The sequence below is a fragment of the Chiloscyllium plagiosum genome, unplaced genomic scaffold (genome assembly GCF_037043375.1).
Source record: "Chiloscyllium plagiosum isolate Xiang-an unplaced genomic scaffold, Cpla_swu_hap1 HiC_scaffold_41, whole genome shotgun sequence".
Taxonomy (NCBI): domain Eukaryota; kingdom Metazoa; phylum Chordata; class Chondrichthyes; order Orectolobiformes; family Hemiscylliidae; genus Chiloscyllium; species Chiloscyllium plagiosum.
In genome coordinates, this window is record NW_028270179.1 from 40,808,987 (window position 1) to 40,832,423 (window position 23,437).

Genomic DNA, 23,437 nt, shown 5'->3' on the forward strand with positions numbered 1-23,437 from the left:
ATAGAAAGACTGAGCGAGAGAGAGAGAGAGAGACAGAGAGAGAGAGAGAGAGAGAGAGAAGGAGAGTATGGCGTGGCCTGTGGAGACAGTGTACAAGTATCTCCCTGACAGCGAGAGGCAACTGAAGGGCATTAGTGAGTTCACAGGAGTCTCTCCGAGTGAGAGATGAAGTAAACTGAGGAACATGGTCCGTGTACAGTTATCTCCCTGAAAGAAGGAACTGCCTGCGTGCACGAGTCAGTGCTCAGATATCTCCCGGAAAAAAGGAGAGAGAGAGAGAGATGGGATTGAGTGACACGCATCTGTGTAGAGATATCTCCCTGACTGAAAGTGATGGGACTGACAGACACTAGCCAGTGCACAGAGATCTCCCTGAGCGAGAGACAGTGGACTGAGAGTCACCAGTGTACAGATAACACCCAGAGAACGAGAGAGACGGTGGGGTGGGTGGGAGGGATGGACTGTGGAGACACCAGTCAGTGTAGAGATATCTACCTGAGCGAGAGAGAGGAGACTGACATATACCAGTCTGTTTCTGGATCAGTGGTGCTGGAAGAGCACAGCAATTCAGGCAGCATTCGAGGACAGGCAAAATCAACGTTTCGGGCAAAAGCCCGTCATCAGGAATAAAGGAGTCTGTGTCCAGATAATTCTTTGAAAGGGAGAGGCAACTGATGGAAATTAGTCAGTGTGCAGATATCCCAATAAGAGACGGGTGACCTAGATATACCAGTCAGTGTACAGATATCTCCCTGAGAGAGAGAGAGGGGACTGAGAGACACCAGTCAGTGTACAGATATCTCCCTGAGAGAGGGGACTGAGAGACACCAGTCAGTGTACAGATATCTCCCTGAGAGGGGGTACTGAGAGACACCAGTCAGTGTACAGATATCTCCCTGAGAAAGAGAGAGGGGGCTGAGAGACACCAGTCAGTGTACAGATATCTCCCTGAGAGAGAGAGAGGGGGGGGGGACTGAGAGACACAAGTCAGTGTACAGATATCTCCCTGAGAGAGAGGGGGGACTGAGAGACACCAGTCAGTGTACAGATAAAACCCTGAGAGAGAGAGGGGTCTGAGAGACACCAGTCAGTGTTCCGATATCTCCCTGAGAGAGAGAGAGAGGGGACTGAGAGACACCAGTCAGTGTACAGATATCACCCTGAGAGAGAGAGGGGACTGAGAGACACCAGTCAGTGTACAGGTATCTCCCTGAGAGAGAGAGAGGACTGAGAGTCACCAGTCTTTGTACATATATCTTCCAGAGAGCGAGAGGGGACTGAGAGACACCAGTCAGTGTACAGATATCTCCCTGAGAGAGAGAGAGGACTGAGAGTCACCAGTCAGTGGTCAGATGTCTCCCTGAAGGAGAGAGAGGGGACTGAGAGACACCAGTCAGTGTACAGATATAACCCTGAGAGAGAGAGAGAGGGAACTGAGAGACACCAGTCAGTGTACAGATATCTCCCTGAGAGAGAGGGGGGGTGGGTACTGAGAGACACGAGTCAGTGTACAGATATCAACATGAGAGAGAGAGGGGACCGAGAGACACCAGTGAATGTACCGATATCTCCCTGAGAGAGAAGGGGGGGGAGGACAGAGAGACACCAGTCAGTGAACAGATATCTCCCTGAGAGAGAGGGGGGGGGGGGGGACAGAGAGACACCAGTCAGTGTACAGATATCTCCCTGAGGGAGAGAGAGGGAACTGAGAGACACCAGTCAGTGTACAGATGTCTCCCTGAGGGAGAGAGAGAGGGGACTGAGAGACACCAGCCAGTTTATACACATCTCTCAGAGTGAGGGGGTATTTTTAGAATCCACTTCAGTGTTCCGTGGGCATTTTCTTTTATTTTGTGATGTGCAACAGCTTCTCTTGTGGTTGATGTTTTGTTTTTTTGAATTCGACACCTCTGAGCCATGCTTCGGTGCAGCTCAGATGTTTCTTTGTATTTCAGATTATCACTCCTTTATGAATTGGAAGTGCAACGCTCCCACAGTCAGAGCCCTGTGGTGTATACCTTCCCACTGTCGAGAGCTAATGGCAATTTTCAAATTGTGTGGCATCACATCCCATTCCTACCCACCACACCGATGCTCAGCAGCAGCAGTGTGTCCCATCTACAAGACCCACTGCTAAAACTCAGTAGAGATCCATAGACAGCACCTTCCAAACCTCACGGCTACTTCCATCTGGAAGGACAAGGGACAGCAGATACAGGGGAACACCAGCTCCCCTGCAAGTTCCACCTCCCAGCCCCTCAGCGTCCCCCACTCAGAAATATATCGGCCCTTCCCTCAGTATTGCTGGGTCAGAATCCTGGGATTCCGCTCCCTCAGGGGCATTACGGGTCTACCCCACAACACGAAGACTGTAGCGGTTCAAGATGGTGGCTCACCCCCACCTTCTCAAGTGGGGCAACTAGGGATGGCGAAATAAATGTTGGGCCCAGACAGCGACGCCTACACATAACCACAATCAAACTCCACTTGTATATCTTGATTGGTAGTGGGGGTTTGAGTCCATTGGGTCAGTATGGAGTCGGAGCGATTGGGAAGGAGTTTGAATCCATTGGTGTGGTGCAGAGTGGGAGTGAATGGGAGGGGGCTGGGGTCCATGAGGATGGTATAGAGTGGAGGTGAATCGGATGGTGTTTGGCGTCCATTGGGATAGAGTAGAGCAGGAGTGAATGGACAGGAGTTTCGATCTATTGGGATATGTAAAACGGGAGTTAATGGGAAGGGGCTCGGGTCCATTGGGATGGTGTAGAGCGGGCGTGAATGGGAAGGGGTTTGGTGACAACTGGGACAGTGTAGAACGGGAAACAACGGGAAGGAGTTTTGGTCCGTTGCAATCGCACAGAGTGGGAGTGGGAAAGGAGGGGTTTGGGTGCATTAGGATGGTGTAAAGTGGGAGTGATTGGGAGCTGGTCCATTTTGGAATCTGTCATGTGGTAGTGAATGGGAAGGAGTTTGGATTCATTCGGACAGTGTAGGGCGGAAGTAAATGAGAAGGCGTTTGGAAAACATTGGGATGGCGTAGAGTGGGAGTGAACTGAAAGGGTTTTGTATCCATTGGAATGGTGTAGAGTGGGAATGAACGGGAAGGAGGTGGAGTCCATTGGGACAGTGTCGAGCGTGAGTCAACGGGAAGGAGTTTGGGTCCATTGCAATTGCAGAGAGTGGGAGTGGGAAAGGAGGGGTTTGGGTGTATTGGGATGGTGTAAAGTGGGAGTGAATGGGAAGGCTTTTATGATCCATTGGGACTGTGGAGAGTGGGAGTGAATGGGAAGTGTTTTGGATCCATTGGGATATATGTTTTCCAACTAAGACAACAATCCTTCCCATCCTCACAGTTCCAGTGAGCTCTTCCTTGTCTCCCCACACACCTCTGCCCCCTATCGTTAGCGGACAGCAGTGCAATCCAATGGGCACAGTTTGGGAGATGAAAGGCACCAGGCAGCAAGATTAAATATCGCAGGAGGGTTGCACAAGCTTTGTGCTGGACAGTGTGCTGAGAGTCAGTGACACTCTGTCATCTGGCAGAACTCATTTCTGTTGAGAAATGACACTTACTGTCACACCAGACCAAAGTGAAAGCACTCAGGCATGTGGTTTAGGCTGGGGCCCAGTGAGCTGTGTCAGACAACATAAAACACAGGCCTCCCTGTCCTTTGCACTCTCTCAGACACGGCTGGTGTGAGGTCGGAGGGGATCAGCAGTTAACACTGCACTGAGGTACGTGCAAACCGAGCACTGAACAAAGGGATACAAAACTGAGGGCAAATTTATCAGCAGCTCAGGACAGGTTTCACATTACAGAGAGAGAAAGCTGAGTATTTGGGATGGTGCTAAACAGGATAACAGATACCCAGGACTGAGTTACAGACTGGAATCAATTCTAGGAGTTCGCAATAGTTTATGCATATAAAACAACAAAAACCTAGGAGTGGGTTACAGATTGGTATCTAATCAAAACGTTCAGGATGATTTATATACAAAATAACAGAAACCTGGGAGCGATGTACAGACTGGACTCTAATCGAGGCGTTTGGGGTGGTTTGTGTAGAGAATAACAGATTCCTGGGTGTGAGTTAAAGAGTGGAATCTAATCGAGGGGTTTATTTAAAGAATATGAGATACCTGGGAGTGAGGTGCACACCCAGAATATAATCAAGGGTTTTGTGGTGGTTTATGAGTATAATAGGTTAGATACAGAATATCCAGGTGCAACTTACAGACAGGAATCCATTTGAGGTGTCCAGGGTCGTTTATGTGCAGATGAACAGGTAGCTAAGAGTGAGTTACAGATTGGAATCTAATCAAGGGGTTCAGGGTGGGTTATAAAGAAAATAACAGATACCTGAAAGTGAATTACAGATGGAATTTGGTTGAGGCGTTCAGAGTAGTTTAAACATGGAATAATAGATACCCAGGAATGGTGTACAGATTCGAATCTAATCCAATGATTTGTGATGTTCTTTGTATATAGAATAACAGACACCCAGGAGTGAGTTAAAGACAGAAATCTAATCGAGGAGTTCAGGACAGATGATATGCAGAAAATGAGATTGGCAGGAGTGAGTTATGGACCAGAATATAGTCGAGGAGCTAGGGGTGGTTTATATATAGAATAACAGATACCCTGGATTGAGTTAAGGACTGGAATATAATCGAGCGGTTTGGTATGGTTTCAATACAGAATAACAGATATACAGGGGTTAATTACAGACTTGACTTCAATCGATGTGTTCAGTGAGGTTTAATAATAGAGTAAGAGATATCCAGGAGTAGGTTACATCCTGCAATCGACTTGAATTGCTCAGGGTGGTTTTTATATGGAACAACAGATACAAAGGAATGAGTTGCAGACTTCAATTCAATTCAAGTTTTCAGGATAGTTTTTGGATGGAAGAACAGGTATCCAGGAGTGAGTTCGAGACTGGGATTTAATTGAGGGATTCAGGGGGGTTTCTGTACAGAATAACATACCCGGGAGGGAGTTACAGACTGGAATCTAATCCAGGAATTTGTGGTGTTTTATATATGGAATGACATATACTCGACAGTGAGTTACAGATTGGAATCTGATTGAGGAGTTTGGTTTGGTTTACATACAGGAAAACAGATAACCAGTAGTGATATAGAATCTGGAAACTAATCGTGGGTTCCAGGGTAGTTTTAACATGGAATAACAGGTATCTGGGAATGCTCCACAGACTGCAAATCAAACCTGAGATTTGTGCTCTATGATATCTGGTATAACAGATACCCGGGAGTGAGTGACAGATTGGAATCTAAATGAAGGGTTCAGGGTGGCTTACATATACAGTAACAGTTACCCAGGAGTAAGGTGCAGACTTCAATCCATTTCAAGTTTTCAGGATGGTGTTTGAATGGAAGGAGAGGGATCCAGGAGCGAGTTACAGACTGGAATTCAATCGAGGTGTTCAGAGTAGATTATATATAGAAAAACAGATTGGCGGGAGTGATTTATGGACTGGAATGCAATGAGGGGTTTGGGGTGGTTTAAATATAGTATAACAGACACCCGGGAATGAGTTAAGGACTGGAATCTAATTGAGCGGTTCGGTGCGGTTTTGATATGGAATAATACATATACTGGGGTTAGTTACAGCCATGACTTCAACCGAGTGAGGTTTAATAATGGAATAAGAGATATCCAGGAGTGGGTTACAGCTTGCAATTGATTTAAATTGCTCAGGGTGATATTTATACAGAACAGCAGATACAAAGGAATGACTTACAGACTTCAATTCAATTCAAGTTTTCAGGACGTTTTTTGGATGGAAGAACAGGTATCCAGGAGGGAGTTACAGACTGGAATCTAATCGAGGGGTTCGGGGTGGTTTATATACAGAATAACAGATACCCAGGAGGGAGTTACAGACTGGAATCTAATCGAGGGGTTCGGGGTGGTTTATATACAGAATAACAGATACCCGGGAGGGAGTTACAGACTGGAATCCAATCGAGGGGTTCAGGGTGGTTTATATACAGAATAACAGATACAAGGGAGGGAGTTACAGACTGGAATCTAATCGAGGGGTTCGGGGTGGTTTATATACAGAATAACAGATACCCGGGAGGGAGTTACAGACTGGAATCTAATCGAGGGGTTCAGGGTGGTTTATATACAGAATAACAAATACAAGGGAGGGAGATACAGACTGGAATCTAATCGAGGGGTTCAGGGTGGTTTATATACAGAATGGGCGGCACGGTAGCACAGTGGTTAGCACTGCTGCCTCACAGCGCCAGAGACCCGGGTTCAATTCCCGCCTCAGGCGACTCTCTGTGTGGAGTTTGCACATTCTCCCCGTGTCTGCGTGGGTTTCCTCCGGGTGCTCCGGTTTCCTCCCACAATCCAAAAAAAAAATGTGCAGGGGTTAGGTGAATTGGCCATGCTAAATTGCCCGTAGTGTTAGGTGAAGGGGTAAATGTAGGAGAATGGGTCTGGGTGGGTTACGCTTCGGCGGGTCGGTGTGGACTTGTTGGGCCGAAGGGCCTGTTATCACACTGTAAGTAATCTAATCTAATCTAATCTAATAACAGATACCCGGGAGTGAGTTACAGACTGGAATTTAATCGAGGGGTTCGGGGGGGGTTATATACAGAATAACAGATACCCGGGAGTGAGTTACAGACCGGAATCTAATCGAGGGGTTCGGGGGGGGGGTTTCTGTACAGAATAATGTACCCGGGAGTGAGTTACAGACTGGAATCTAATCGAGGGGTTCAGGGTGGTTTATATACAGAATAACAGATACCCGGGAGGGAGTTACAGACTGGAATCTAACCGAGGGGTTCAGGGTGGTTTATATACAAAATAACAGATACCCCAGGAGGGAGTTACAGTCTGGAATCTAACCGAGGGGTTCAGGGTGGTTTATGTACAGAATAACAGATACCCGGGAGGGAGTTACAGACTGGAATCTAACCGAGGGGTTCAGGGTGGTTTATATACAGAATAACAGATACCCGGGAGGGAGTTACAGACCGGAATCTAATCGTGGGGTTCGGGGGGGTTTCTGTACAGAATAATGTACCCGGGAGTGAGTTACAGACTGGAATCTAATGGAGGGATTTGGTGTGGCTTTTTTATGGAATAACAGGAACCCAGGAGGGAGTTACAGACTGGAATCTAATCGAGAGGTTCAGGATGGTTTATGTTCAGAACAACAGCTCCCCGGGAGGCGGTTACAGACTGGAATCTAATCGACGGCTGCAAGGGTTTTTTTTAAAATGCAGATTAACACATACGAAGGTTGGGTTACAGACTATAATTTAATCGAAGTGTTTTGTGCGGTTCATGGAAAGAATAACAGACAGCTGGGAATTAGTTACAGCCTGGAATCGAATCGAAGGATTCAGGGTGGTTTTTCTGTAGAACAAGATATCCCCGGGTGTGAGTTGCAAACTGGAATGTAATTGAGCGGTCCAAGGTGGTTTCGGGATAGAATAAGGGATACCCAGTAGTGACTTACAGACTGAAATCCATTCGAGGTGTTCAGGGTGGATTACGTACAGAATAACACATATCTGGGAATGAATTACTGACTGGAATCAAGTCCCGGGTTTCCAGGGGGATTTATTAGAATAATACAGAACCGGTACTGAGCTACAGACCAGAACATAATTGAAGTTTTGGGGTTGTAGATTCCTGGGAGTGAGGTACAGACTGGAAGCTAATAGAGGGTATAATATGGTTTGTATAAAGTATATGAGATACCTGGGAGTGAGGTACAGACCCAGAATATAATCGAAGGTTTTGAGGTGGTTTCTATGTATAATAAGAGATACCCAGGAGTGAGTTACAGATGGAATTTAATTGAGGCTTTCAGGATAGATTAAACGTGGAATAACAGATACCCAGAGGTGATTTACAGACTGGAATCTAATCCAGGGATTTGTGGTGTTTTATATATGGAATAACAGATACCCGAGTATGAGTTACAGACTGGAATCTAATCGAGGAGTTTGGTTTGGTATATATACAGAAAAATAGATAACCAGTAGTAATTCAGAAACTGCAATCTAATCGAGGATTCCAGGGTCGTTTTTACATGGAATAACGGGCATATGGGAATACTCCACAGACTGCAAATCAAACAAAGGATTTGTGGTCTGTTATATCTTGAATAACAGATACCCTGGAGTGAGTGGCAGATTGGAATCTAGATGAATGGTTCATGGTGGCTTATATGCAAAAAAGTAGATACCCAGGAGGGAGTAACAGACTGGAATCTAATCGAGGGCTTCAGAGTGGGTTATATATACAATAACAGTTGCCCAGGAGTGAGTAACAGACTTCAATCCGTTTCAAGTTTTCAGGATGGTTTTTGGAAAGAAGGAGAGGGATCCAGGAGTGAGTTACAGACTGGAATTTAATCGAGGGGCTCAGGTTAGTTTATGTACAGAATAACACATATATGGGAGTGAGTTAACCACTGGAATCGAGCCAAGAGTTTCTGGGCGCTTAAAATATCGTAATAATAGGGGTCTGTGAGTGAGTTACAGACTTGAAACCAGTCGAGGGGTTCAGGGTGGTTTATATGGAGAATTACAGGTACCCGGGAGTGAGTTACAGACTGGAATCTAATTGAAGGGCTTAATGTGGTTTATAGAAAGAATAGCAGACAGCCAGGATTTAGTTACAGCCTGGAATCGAATCGAAGGACGCAGAGTGTTTTATGTATAGGACAACATATTCCCGGGCGTGAGTTTCAGACTGGAATGTCATCGAGGGATCCAAGGTGTTTCCGAAATCGCATAAGAGATATCCAGAACTGAGGTACAGGCTGAAATCCTTTCGAGGTGTTCAGGGCGGTTTATGTGCAGAATAACACATATCTGGGAATGAATTACTGACTAGAATCGAGTCACAGGCTGCCGGGGGCTTTATACATAAAAATTAAGAGAGTAACGGGAGCGAACTGCTGACCAAAATCTAATTAAGGGTTCGGGGTGGTAGGTTTCTGGGAGTGTGGTGGAGCCTGGAATCTAATCGAGGGTTTCAGATGATTTATATAAAGTATATGAGACACCTGGGAGTGATGTCCAGATGCAGAATACAACTGAAGTTTTGTGGTGGTTTATATGTAGAATAAGAGATAACCAGGAGTGAGTTACAGACTGAAATACAGGCGAGGTGTTCAGGGTCGTTTATTTACCGAATAAAAAATTGTTGAGAGTTAGTTACGGACTGGAATCTAATCGAGGGGGTTCAGGGTAGTTTACGTATGGAATAACAGGTACCTGGTACTGAGTTACAGCCTGGAATCTAATCGAAGGTTTTAGTGTGGTTTATGGAAAGAATAACAGACAGCCAGGACTTAGTTACAGCCTGGAATCGAATCGAAGGATTCAGGGTGATTTATCTATTGAATAATGTATACCCAGATGTGAGTCTCAGACAGAAATGTAATCGCGGGGTCAAAGGTAGCTTTGATATCGAATAAGATATGTCCAGAATTGAGTTACAGACTGAAATCCATTCGAGGTTTTCAGGGTATGTTAGGTAAAGAATAACACATATCTGGGTACGACGTACTGAATGGAATCGAGTTCGGTGCTTCCGGGGCAGTTTATATATAGAGAATAATAGGGAACTGGGAGTGAGCTACAGACCGGAATGTAATTGAGGGGTCGAGGTGGTATTTCCTGAGTGCGTGGTACAGGCTGGAGTCTAATCGAGAGTTTCAGATGATTTATCTAAAGAATATGACATACCTGGGAGTGATGTGCAGACCCAGAATACAATCGATGGTGTTATGGTGGTTTATATGAAGAATGAGAGATACCCATGAGTGAGTTACAGACTGGAATCCAGCCGAGGTGTTCAGGGTCGTTTATTCACAGAATAACAGGTAGCTGAGAGTTAGTTACAGCCTGGATTCTAATTAAGGGGTTCAGGGTGGTTGAGAGAGAAAATAACAGATACCCAGTATTGATTTGCAGAGTGGCATTTCATCCAGGCATTTGAGGTGTTTTGTTTATCGAATTTCCGGGGAATGAGTTATAGACTCGTACCGAATTGAGGGGTTTGGGTTGGTTCATCTACAGAATAACTGATAACCAGTAGTGATTTACAAACTGCAATCTAATCGAGGGGTTCAAGGTATATATACATAGATATAAAATTACACACAACCAGGAATGCCTTTTATACTGGAATCTAATAGAGGGGTTCAGGGCAGTTTTGACATGAAATAACAGACATCAAGGAATGCTTCACAGACTGGAAATCAGCCCAGGAATTTGTGCTGTATTATACCTCGAAAAACAGACACCTAGGATTGAGTTACAGACTGGAATCTAATCGAGGGACTTGGGATTGTTTGTATATAGAATAACAGTTACCCAGGAGTGAGTTACAGACGTCAATCCAATTCAAGTTTTCAGGATTTTGTTTTTGGATGGAAGAACAAGTATCGAGGAATGAGATACAGACTGGAATTTAATCGAGGGGTTCAGATTGGTGTTTGTACAGAATAACATAAATGTGGGAGTGTGTTACCCAATGGAATCGATCAAGAGTTTCAGGGTGGTTTATGTGTCGAATAATAGGGGCCTGGGAGTGGGTTACAGACTGGAATCAAATCGAGGGTTTCAGTGTGGTTGGAACATAAAATCACACGTATCTGGGAGTGATTTACAGACTAATCTAATCGAGGAATTCATGGCAGTTAAAAAAAATTAATAACAGATATCTGGGAATGATTTACAGAACAGAATCTAATCCAGGGGTTTGTGGTGTTAATATATAGAATAACAGACACCTTGGAGTGAGTTAGAGACTGAAATCTAATTGAAGGTATTAGTGTGATTTATGTACAGAATAGCAGATAGCCAGGATTTAGTTGCAGCCTGGAATTGAATCGAGGGGTTCGGGGGGTTTATGTATAGAATGACAGGTACCCGGGACTGAGTTTACAATTGGAATTTAATCGAAGGGTTCAGTTGTCTTTATGTATCGGAAAACAGATACCCGGGAGTGAGTTACAGACTGGAATCTAATCGAGGGGTTCAGGGTGGTTTATATACAGAATAACAGATACCCGGGAGTGAGTTACAGACTGGAATCTAATCGAGGGGTTCGGGGTGGTTTATATACAGAATAACAGATACCCGGGAGTGAGTTACAGACTGGAATCTAATCGAGGGGTTCGGGGTGGTTTATATACAGAATAACAGATACCCGGGAGGGAGTTACAGACTGGAATCTAATCGAGGGGTTCGGGGGGGTTTATATACAGAATAACAGATACCCGGGAGTGAGTTACAGACTGGAATCTAATCGAGGGGTTCAGGGTGGTTTATATACAGAATAACAGATACCCGGGAGTGAGTAACAGACTGGAATCTAATCGAGGGGTTCAGGGTGGTTTATATACAGAATAACAGATACCCGGGAGTGAGTTACAGACTGGAATCTAATCTAGGGGTTCGGGGTGGTTTATATACAGAATAACAGATACCCAGGAGTGAGTTACAGACTGGAATCTAATCGAGGGGTTCAGGGTGGTTCATGTCCAGAATAACAGATACCTGGGAGTGAGTTACAAACTGGAATCTAATCGAGGGGTTCAGGGTGGTTCATGTTCAGAATAACAGATAAGCAAGATTTAGTTACAACCTGGAATCGAACCGAAGAATTCAGTGTGTTTTATGTATGGAATAAAAGATGCCTGGAGATAGTTGCAGACTTAACGCTAATCGAGGTGTACAGCCTGGTTTATATGTAGAACAACAATTGAAAGGCCGTGCGTTAAAGACGGGAATTTAATCTAGACTTTCATGGTAGTTTAAAAATAAAGAAAACACATACCTGGGAGTAAATTACAGACTGGAATTTAATTTAGCGTTTCAGGATGGTTTGTATATAGAATAACAGATACCCAGGAGTGATGTAGAGACTGGATTTCAGTCAAGTGGTTCAGGGTGGTTTATATACAGAATAACAGATACCCGGGAGGGAGTTACAGACTGGAATCTAATCGAGGGGTTCGGGGTGGTTTATACACTGATTAACAGATACCCGGGAGGGAGTTACAGACTGGAATCTAATCAAGGAGAATGCGATGGTTTCCATCCAGAAGAACAGATTCCCGGAAGAGAGTTACAGACTGGAAATTTGATTGAGGCATTTGTTGTAGTTTAAACATAGAATAACAGACACCTAGAAATAAGTTACAGACTGGAATCTAATCCAGCCGTTTGGGGTGCTTTTTGTGTGGAATAAAAGATACCCAGGAACGAGGTACAGACAGTAATCAAATCGAGGCGTTTGGGGCGGTTAAGACATTAAATAACACATATGTGGGAGTGAGTTACTGACTGGAATCTATTGTAGGTGTTTATGGTGCTTTATGCTTTATGAATATCAGATATCCAGGAGTGAGTTACAGACACAAATCAAATGGGGTTCAGGGTGGTTTATATACAGAATAACAGATACCCGGGAGGGAGTTACAGACTGGAATCTAATCGAGGGGTTCGGGGTGGTTTATATACAGAATAACAGATACCCGGGAGGGAGTTACAGACTGGTATCTAATCGAGGGGTTCGGGGTGGTTTATATACAAAATAACAGATACCCGGGAGGGAGTTACAGGCTGGAATCTAATCGAGAGGTTAGGAGTGGTTAACATAGAGAACAACAGATACCCGGGAGGGATTACAGACTGGAGTATAATTGAGGGTTTTGGGGTGGTTTATATACAGAATAACAGATACCCGGGAGGGGGTTACAGACTGGAATCTAATCGAGAGGTTAGGAGTGGTTAACATAGAGAACAACAGATACCCGGGAGTGAGTTACAGACTGGAATCTAATCGAGAGGTTAGGAGTGGTTTATATACAGAACAACAGATACCCGGGAGGGAGTTACAGACTGGAGTATAATTGAGGGTTTTGGGGTGGTTTATATACAGAACAATAAGTATCTGGGAGTGAGATATTGACTGGAATTGAATTGAGGTTTTACGTTCGTTTTTGTGTAGAATAATACGTATCTGTGTGTGAGTTCCAGACTGGAATCTACTCAACGGGATCAGGGTGGTTTAAATATAAAATCTCACATACCTGGGAGTGAGTTTCTGCCTGGAATATAATTGAAGGGTTCAGGGTTTCACATGGAATAACAGTTACCTGGGAATGAGTTACAGATCGACTCTAATCCAGGAGATTGTGGTATTTTATGTATGCAATAACAGATACCTGGGAGTGAGGTAGAGATTGGAATCTAATCGAGGGGTTCGGGGTGCTTTATGTATAGAATAACATACAGGCAGGAGTGAGTTCCAGTCTGGAATCTGTCCGAGGCGTTCAGGATGGTTTATAGACAGAATAGCACATACCTGAGACTGAGAATAGACTGGAATCTAATCTGCTTTAAATATACAATAATAATTACCTTAGAGCCAGTTACAAACTTGAATCTAATCGAGGGGTTTAAGGTGATTTATATACAAAATAACATATACCCGGGAGCGAGTTACAAACTGGAAACAAATCGACGGGTTTGGGGAGGTTTATATAAAGAATAACAGATGCTCGGAGTGCATTAAGGACTGGAATCTAATCAAGGGGTTCCAGGTGATTTATATACAGAATAACAGATACCCAGGAGGGAGATATAAACTGGAATCTAATCGAAGGATTTTTATCCAGACAAACAGATATCCAGGAGTGAGGTATAGAATGGAATTTAATCGAGGGGATTGGGGTGGTTTACATACAGAATAACAGACACCCGGGAATAAATTATAGATTGGAATCTCATCGAAGGTTTTATATGCAGACTGACAGATTCCTGGGAAGGAGTTGCAGACTGGAATGCAATCGAGGTGTTCAAGATGGTTTGTATTTAGAATAACAGGTACCTTGACTGTGTTACAGACTGGAATCTAATCGAGGGGTTCAGGGTCGTGTCGATACTGAATAACAGATACCCGGGTGTGAGTTACAGATGGGGTCTAATTGAGGGGTTCAGGATGGTCCATTTACAGAATAACAGACACCTGGATGTGAGACTGGAATGTAATCGAGTGGTTCAGGGTGGTTTATATACAACATCGCACATAACCGGCAGTGAGATACAGAGTGGAATCTAATCGAGAGGTTCAGGGTGGTTCAGATACAGAATAACAGATACCCGGGAGTGCCTTACAGACTGGAATATAATGGAGTGTTACGGGTTGGTTTATATATAGAATAACAGATACCTAGATGTGCGTTATAGACTGGAATCTAATCGAGGGGTTCAGGTGGTTTACATACAAGATCACATTTACTTGGGATGGAGTCACAGACGGGAATCGATTTGAGCAGGTCAAGATCCTTTATCAACATAGAATATCAACTACGCAGGATTAACTTTCAGACTGGAATTTAATTGAGGTCCTCCAGATGATTTAAAAATTGACTAACATATGCCTGGGATTTTGTTTTCAGAATGAAATCTAATGGTGGGATTTATGTTGACTTCTATATCGAATAACAGATACTCGGGATAGTCTAGGCGATGGGTGTGTTGAATAACAGTTACCCAGGAGTGAGTTAAAGGTGGTTATCTCATTGAGGGGCTGAGGATGATATTTACATCGAATAACAGATGCGCGGGAGTGAGTTACAGCCTAGAATGCAATCGAGGGATTCAGGGTGGTTTCATTGTAGAATAACAGATACCCGGGAGTTGGTTATGAACTGGAATCTAATTGAGGGGTTCGGCATGGTTTATACATGGAATAACAGATACCTCGGAGTGAGTTACAAACTGGAATCTAATCGAGGGGCTCAGGGTTTTTTATAATGGAGAATAACAGATACCCGCGATTGGTAACATATTGTGCCTCCAATTGAATGGTTAGATTAGATTAGATTACTTACAGTGTGGAAACAGGCCCTTCAGCCCAACAAGTCCACACCGACCCGCCGAAGTGCAACCCACCCATACCCCTACATTTACCCCTCACCTAACACTACGGGCAATTTAGCATGGCCAATTCACCTACCTGCACATCTTTGTGACTGTGGGAGGAAACCGGAGCACCCGGAGGAAACCCACGCAGACACGGGGAGAACGTGCAAACTCCACACAGTCAGTCGCCCCGAAGGTGGGATTGAACCCGGGTCTCTGGCACTGTGAGGCAGCAGTGCTAACCACTGTGCCACCGTGCCACCCACATATTCTATCATATATAGAATAAACGATACCTGGGCGGGAGTTAAAGACTGAAGTCCAATCGAGGGGTTCGGAGTATTTCATATATAAAATAACACATACCTGGGAGTGAGTTACGAACTGGAATCTAACTGAGGCTTTCAAGATGATTTCTTACAGAATAACAGATACCCAGAAAAGTGTTACAGACTGGATACTAATTGATGCATTCACAATGGTTTAAAATGGGATAACAGATACCTGGGAGATTTTATTTTAATGATTGGAATCTAATGCTGGAATTTATGATGATTTAATTATCGAATAATAGATACCTGGGAGTGAGCTACAGACTGGAATTTCATTTGGGGATTTGGTATGGTTTATATCTAGAGTAACAGGTACTTGGAGTGAGTTACAGACTGGAATCTAATCGAGGGATTTGGCAGGATTTTCTATAAAGAAACAGGTGCCTAGGAATGAGTTACAGACTGGAATCTGACCCAGGGGGTTGTGGTATTTTAGCTATAGAATGACAGATGTCCGGGACTAAGTCACAGATGGAAAGCTAATCGAGAGTTTCTGTGTGGTTTATGTACTGAATAGCAGATACCTAGTTTTTAGTTATAGCTTGGAATCTTATCGAGTGAGTCAGGGTGGTTTCCACATGGAATAACAGTTAGGCGGGACTGAGTTAAATAACTGGAATATGTTCGTGTTGTTCAGGGTGGTTTATATACAGAATAACAGATGTCTGAGAGAGAGTCGGAGACTGGAATCTAATCGAGGGATACAAGTTGTTTGATATATAAAATAACAGACTGATTTACAGACTGGAATCTAATTTTGAGGGGTTTGGAGCAGTCTGTAAACACAATAGCTGAAACCCGGCTTGGGTGAGGTGGGGGTGGGGGGGGTGAGTTACAGACTGTTATCTACTCAAGTTGTTCAAGGTGGTTTATGTACAGAAAAACAGATTCTTGGGAATGAGGTACAGACTGGAACCTAATTGAGGTGATCTGGGTAGGTTACATGTGGAATAACAGATAACCCAGGAGTGAGTTACTGGCTTGAATCTCATCGAGGGGCTTAGGGTGTTATATCTTCGAGGAGAAAGTGAGGACTGCAGATGCTGGAGATCAGAGCTGAAAATGTGTTGCTGGAAAAGCGCAGCAGGTCAGGCAGCATCCCTGAAGAAGGGCTTATGCCCGAAACGTCGATTCTCCTGTTCCTTGGATGCTGCCTGACCTGCTGCGCTTTTCCAGCAACACATTTTCAGCTTAGGGTGTTATATGTACAGAATAACAGATACCGAGATCGATCTACAGATTGGAATCTAGTCGAGGATTTCAGGGTGCTTTATGTACAGAATAACACATATCTGGGAGTGAGGCACCCACTGGAATCAAGTCAAGGGGTTCAGGATGGTTTATACACAGAATAACACGGATGGGGGAGTGAAGTACAGTCTCGAATCTACTCGAAGGCTCTGACAGTTTTTAGACAGAATAACAGATACGTGGCAGTGAGTAACAGACTGGAAGTTCAGCGTTGTTTATATGTAGAATAACACATAATCAGATGTGAGTTACAGACTGGAATCCAGTCGAGATGTACAGGATGGCATACATAGAGAATAATAGGTATTAGTTACTGACTGGAATCTAATCGAGGGGTGTAGGATGGTTTATACACAGAATAACAGACTGGAATAGACTGGAATTAATGAAGGGCTTCAGGATCATTTATAAACAGAAGACCAGACACAGGGAAATGAGTTACAAAACGTAATCTAATTGAGGGATATGGGGTGGTTTATATGTAGAATAACAGTTACCCTGGAGTAAGTTGCAGACCGGAATCTAACCGAGGTGTTCCGGGTGGTTTATATATAGAATAATAAATACCTGGGAGTAAACTACAGACTGGATTGTAATCTAGGTGTTCCAGGTAATTTACACACAGACTAACAGATAGCTGGGATTGCGTTGCAGGCTGGACTCTATTCAAATAACAGATGCGTAGGAGGGTGTTATAGACTGGCATCTAATTGATGCGTTCAGGACGGTTCACGTGCAGATATTTGAGAGTGAGCTGCCAACTGGAATCCAGTGGCGTGGTTCAGGTTTGTTTCTGTATAGAATAACAGATACCCAGGAGTGAGGTACAGGCTAGAATTTACATTTGCAGAGTGAAATGTAATCAAGAGTATCAGCATTGTTTCGAGAGAGAATAACAGATGGCTGGGAATTAAGTTACAGACTGGAATCCAATCGAGGGGTTTAAGGTGGTTAGGAGAGAGAATAACGGATAGTTGGGAGTGAATTACAAACTGAAATCAGATTGAGGTGTTCAGGGTGGTCGACATAAGGAATAACAGATCCCCAGGACTGAGGTACAGACTGGAATCAAATGAAGGGTTGCAGGATCGTTTATAAAGAGAATACCAGATACCTTGAAGTGAGTTACATAACAGAGTTATTGGAGGTGTTCAGGGTGTTTTCTATGCAGAGTAAGTTACAGACTCGAATCCAATTGAGGTGTTTAAGATGGTTTGTATGTCGAATAACAGATACTCAGGAGTAAGTTACTTTCTTGAAACTATTCGAGGTGTTCAGCGTGGTTTATATGTAAAATACCAGGTACACAGGAGTGAGTTACAAATTGGAAATTCATCCTGTGAAGTGTGATAATTTAGATATCTAACAACAGATACTTGGGACTGAGTTACAGACTGGAATATAAATAATAGGTTTGTAGTGGTTTATATAGAGAATACTAGATATCTGGGAGTGGGTTGCAGAATCAAATCAAATCGAGGTGTTCGAGGTGGTTTACACATAGAATAACAAGGACCTGGGAGTGAGTTAGGGACTGGAATCCCGACGAGGGGCTCAATTTGTTTTTATGAATAGAATAATAGATACCTGGAATGAGTTACAAAGTGGAATTTAATTTACGCTGTCAGGGTAGATTAAACTTGGAATAACAAATTCATGGGAATACGCTACAGGTTGGAATCTAATCCAGGAGTCTGTAATGTTCTATATATGGGTACCCAGGAGTGAGTTACAGACCGGAATCGAATCGAGGGACTCTGTGTGCCTTATACTGAGGAGAACAGATACCGGGGAGTGAGTTACAGCCTGGAATGAATTGCAGGCTGTCGTGTTTTTTTATGTACATAACAACAGATGACCAGCAGTGAGTTCCAGTCTAGAGATGTACAGACTGGTGTTGAAATCGAGAATAACAGGTATACAGAACTGAATTACAGACTGGAATCTGATTTGTGGTTTATGTACAGAATAACAGATGTCTGGGAGTGAGTTTCCCAATGGAGTTTTGTCAAGAGGTTCTGGGTGGTTTGTACACAGAATAACAGGTACCCAGGACTGTGTTGCAGACTCGAAACTAATCAAGTGGTTTGCGATGGTTTGTGTATGGAATAACAGATACCTCGAATTGGTTTACAGGCTGGAATTTAATTAACGCTCAGGCGTTTTTAAACATGGAATAACAGATACCTGGGAATGATGTACAGATTAGAAACTGGTCCAAGGGTTTGTGGTGTTTTATATGTACAGAATAACAGATATCTCCCAATTTGTTATAGACTAGAATCTAATCGAAGAGATCAGGGTGGTTTATATATAACATATAAGGATACCTTTTAGTGAGTTACAGACTGTAATTATTTCGGCAGTTCAGTGTGGTTTACAAACAGAATAACATATTCTAAGGATTTAGTTATGGCCTTGAATCTGATTGAGAGGGGCAAGGTTGCTTGTATATCGAAAAACAGGTGAGTGAGTTGCAGACTGGAATCTAATCGAGGGCTTTCGGATGGTTTAAAATTTTTAACAACAAATTCCTGAGATTTACTTACAGACTGGAAACTAATCATGGGATTTATGATGATTCTAAGATAGAATAACAGGTGGCTGGGAGTGAGTTACAGATGGGAATGTAATTGAGCGGTTCAACGTGGTGTCAGAGCAACAGATAGTCCTGAAAGAGTTATAGACTGGAACCCATTTGAGGTGTTGAGGGTGATTAATATATCGAATAAGAGATACACAACAGTGAGTTACGGAGACGAACGTAATCGAGGGATTCAAATCAAATTAAATGAATTGTCCATCAACACTAAATTAAAGTTAACATTCTGCCCATAGTAGTCTGTAAACCTATGAGATTTAGCAAACAGGTCTTCAAGTGACACTTAAAATTTCAGAAAGCTTTGAACAGCTCATAAATCTGTCAAATTAAACAATCTGGCTTTCAACACCCAGTGTGGCTCATGGAGCCATAGACATCCACAGCGCAGAAACACACCCTTCAGTCCAACTTTCCCGCGCTGACCAGATACCCTAAATTAATCTAGCCTGCATTCCCAATGTCCTTCCAAACTCTTGCTATTCGAATAGCCATCCAGATGCATTTTACATGTTGTAATTATACCAGCCCCCACCACTTCCTCATTCCAGGCAGGCAGGCATCCACTGCGTGAAAAAGTTATGCCTCAGGTACCTTTTAAGTCTCCCTTTCTCACCTTAAACTTATGCTCCTCCAGTTCTGGACTCCCACACCTCAGGGAAAAGAACTTGTCTACTTGTCCTATTCATGCCCCTCATGACTTTATCAACCTTTCAGGTCACCTCTCAGCCATCTGATGCCCCAGGAGAAGCAACGCCGGCCTATTCAGCCTCTCCCTCTCGTTTAAGGACTGCACTCCCCATCAAAGCTCATAAATCTGTTATGGTTCACACAAGCATCATTAACACTCACTCAGGTTCGGACAATGCTCTTTACAGATTCGGATGAATCATTCCTGAGGAAGGGCTTATGCCGGGAAGGTCGATTCACCTACTCCTCAGATGCTGCCTGACCTGCTGTGTTTTTCCAGCACCACACACCCTCGGCTCTGATCTCCAGCATCTGCAGTCCTCACTTTCTCCTAATGCTCTTAACAGCCGATTAATTGGTCATATTAAGCAAACGTATCTGCTCCGCCCATTTAAAATGCCACACTGACATTGATCGTCCACTCTCGAGATGGTCAATAATCGCTGGCCAGCCAGTGCTGCTGACATCCCATGAGTAAATTGAATAATTTTAGATGGCACTTTCTGGTGACCCCTCAGAAAACTTTCAGATCTAGTGCGCAGGTCTTCACCAACAATTTAACAGAAAATTCTGCTGTGAATTCTTACAAATCCGTCAAATTAAGCAAATTTAGGAAGCTCACTATCATTCGTCATGGCTAGCATTTCGGGTTGGAGAATGCACTTTTACAGCTCATACAATGTCATAATAAGCAATAATAATAAGCAAATGTCATAATTACTAGTTACCTAAAATAGCAAAGAAGTCTTTCACTAACACAGAACATGGCATAATACCTCTCTTGGCTCATAAATATGTGAAATTAAGTGAACAAATGGTGAATCTATCAAATTAAGAAGACAGATGCCCATCACCCACTTACGAGAGCAAACCTCTTGAACAGTTCATAAACCTGTCAAGTTGAGCAAACGGAAAGTCAAAACTCACTTGAGATTGGAGACTGATTTCAACATCTTGTAAATCTGTTGAATTTCACAAGCAGAAATTTACTGCCCACTAAAAGTAGCACGCAGATCTTGAAATCTCAACATTTGCCAAATTAAGCAACCAGAATTTCAACAACCCCCCTCCCCCCTCCCTTTTAACAGCTCTGGCATATGTGAAATGAAGTGGCCAGTCTATCAATACGCTTGTAAGATGGCATTCCCGTCGTATCAATTTACCCACGTTTCAGATTTAGCAAAAAAAAAATGACTGACACACTTAAAATGCCATATTTTTTGACAGCTCATACGTCTGTCACATTAAGAAAATATGAACATCAAATTCCATTTAAGAAGCATAGAATTACTCACAGCTCACACGTCCTTCATGTTTAGCGCGCATCTATGCTCAAACTCCATTGAAGACAGGATAATGCACTTAACAGGTCATCAATCTGGTAGATATATCATTCAGGAGTTCATCACACACTTAATAGAATAAGAATCTCTTAACAGCTCATAAATATGCCAAATTAAGCAAGCAGAACTTCGACACCTATACAAAATATCACACCTGTCTCAATAGCCTCTTAAATATGTCAAATAAAGAAAACAGATTTTCAAAATGTACATACTACAGCATATGACAACACTTAATTTTGGCTCACAAATGTGTCACGTTAAGAAACAGATCTTCACCAACCACTGAAGGAATGATGCTGCTCATAAATCTGTCAAATTAAGATGTTCACTGTTACTCTTGCAGATTCGCTATTGGACTCACCAGCGGAGCAAAATGCCAGAATGGAATTCACAACTGGGCACTCTTCTCTTTCTCTGCCTGCTCTTCCGGGGTGCCCTGAGTGCCTGCACCATGAGCATCACCGAGGAGTGCCGCAATGCCGGATTTGTGCCGGGGGCGCGGCTGGCAGGGCAGGGTTATGACGTGGTGACCCTGCAGCCCAAAGGAGCCTTCGTCATTGACGTGAACACCTGGCACACGGCCAACGGGAGCTGCACTCTCTGCGATAATGAGCTGCTCAATGACGTGCGCCAACGGCTGCCCATCTCGCTGGTGGACTGGCGCACCCTGAGCTCCTGCCGGCGCTCAGTCTCCAGCCGGCTTTACCGATCGGCCGCAAAGTTGGCAGAGTCCACCAGCTCCTCCATCACCAACAACTGGCATGCAGACCTCTCTGTGCAAACGCCCGAAGTCGGTGTCAATGTGGTGCTGGCTGGATCCCATTCCAAGATGGTGGAGTTTGGCACCAGCCGCTCCCAAAGTGATCACTACAGTTTCGCCAGTCACCAGTTCCAATGCCGATACTACCAGTATCGGGTGAAGGAAAAGCCCCTTCTGTCTCCCGATTTCCAATACTCTCTCTCCAAACTCCCAGCCAGCTCTGTTGGTCATGACAAGTACCCTTATCAGAAGCTGGTGGCTACCTACGGTACCCACTACCTCAAGTCAGTGGAGCTGGGCGGGCGCTACAAGGACGTGACGGCTATTCGGACATGCGAGGCAGCATCCGAGGGCTATACCACCGAGGAGGTGAAGGACTGCCTGTCGGTGGAGGCCAGTGTCACGGTGGGCCTGACCACCACAATTTCACCGGGCTACAAGCGATGCCAGGAGAAGGCGCGCTCCATGAAGCACCATGACAACTTCCACCAGGCCTTCAGTGACCGGGAGACGGAGGTGATGGGAGGCCGGGCCCGGCAAGGGGCCGACCTCTTGTTCTCCGGGGATGGCATGGCCTTCGCCCGCTGGATGGACAGCTTGCTCGCCTCCCCGGGCCTTGTGCGCTATGCCCTGGCACCGCTGCACCACCTGCTGCCCGCTGGCGACCTCAGGCAGAAGAACCTGCGGCGCTACATCAGTGAGTACATCATGGATAATGCCCTCTCCCAGAAATGTGGAGCGGGCTCTCGGTGCCCTCACGGGTCCTACCGTGATCCGCGCCAACCCTGCTCCTGCCTGTGTCGCGAGGACAGCCGTGTGGACCGCAACTGCTGCTCCAAGGTGAAGGGACTGGGCCACCTAGTGGTCACTGTCCAGGAGGGCCGGGACCTCTGGGGGGACGTCTTCTCGGGCACCGACGGCTACGTGGTGGTCAGGTACGGCCAGGCGCAGGCCAGGACCTCGGTGATCTCAGGCAACAACAACCCCAGGTGGAACGCCAAGCTGGACCTTGGCCAGGTCAAGGCAGAGAGCGGGCACAAGCTGACTATCGAAGTCTGGGACCAGGACGACATCAGCAACAATGACCTCCTGGGCAAGTGCCAGGTCAGACTGACTTCCGGCAACCACTGTGAGGTCTGCTACCTCAAGTACGGCAAGGTGACCTATGCCTACACCTTCACCTGCGGCCTGCACCTGGGTGGTGCCACCTGCCAGGATTACACGCCTGGTCCTGGCAGTGTGCCCTTCACCACTGCCCTGGGTGGAACCAACCGCACCCTCCTTCTTAACACACACTTCCCGAACACCCGCTCCAAATCGCCAATCCCCATTATCTAATTCCCCTTACCTTTACCTCCGACAGTGTCTTTCCCAGACACCATTGCAGCATTGTAAGCGCCGTCTATGCTATTACATCGAAACGTTGAAGGCTTTTTCCAACCGTGCAAGCAGCTCAGTTCACAAGCAGGTGCATCTTTATAATCTTACACTTTCTCAATAAATCTAACTCTGTGCA

The 23,437-nt window shown here is 44.6% G+C and overlaps 1 protein-coding gene and 1 long non-coding RNA gene across 3 annotated transcripts in view; one reads left to right on the forward strand and one right to left on the reverse strand.

The window, feature by feature from the left end:
• The window catches only part of LOC148138254 (uncharacterized), a 63,680-nt gene that overhangs the window by 35,595 nt on the left and 4,648 nt on the right, over positions 1-23,437 (reverse strand). The gene's annotated exons all lie outside the window — the stretch shown is intronic.
• On the forward strand, positions 3,613-23,437 carry LOC148138255 (perforin-1-like). 2 transcript variants are annotated; one of them, XM_087981920.1, is made up of 2 exons: positions 3,613-3,735; positions 21,505-23,437. In XM_087981920.1, the coding sequence occupies exon 2, from the start codon at positions 21,535-21,537 to the stop codon at positions 23,257-23,259; it is 1,725 nt and encodes a 574-aa protein (XP_087838046.1). In that variant the 5' UTR covers positions 3,613-3,735; positions 21,505-21,534; the 3' UTR covers positions 23,260-23,437. The 2 variants fall into 2 exon arrangements, with proteins under 2 accessions (XP_087838046.1, XP_087838045.1); XM_087981919.1 differs by lacking the exon at positions 3,613-3,735 and adding an exon at positions 7,160-7,285.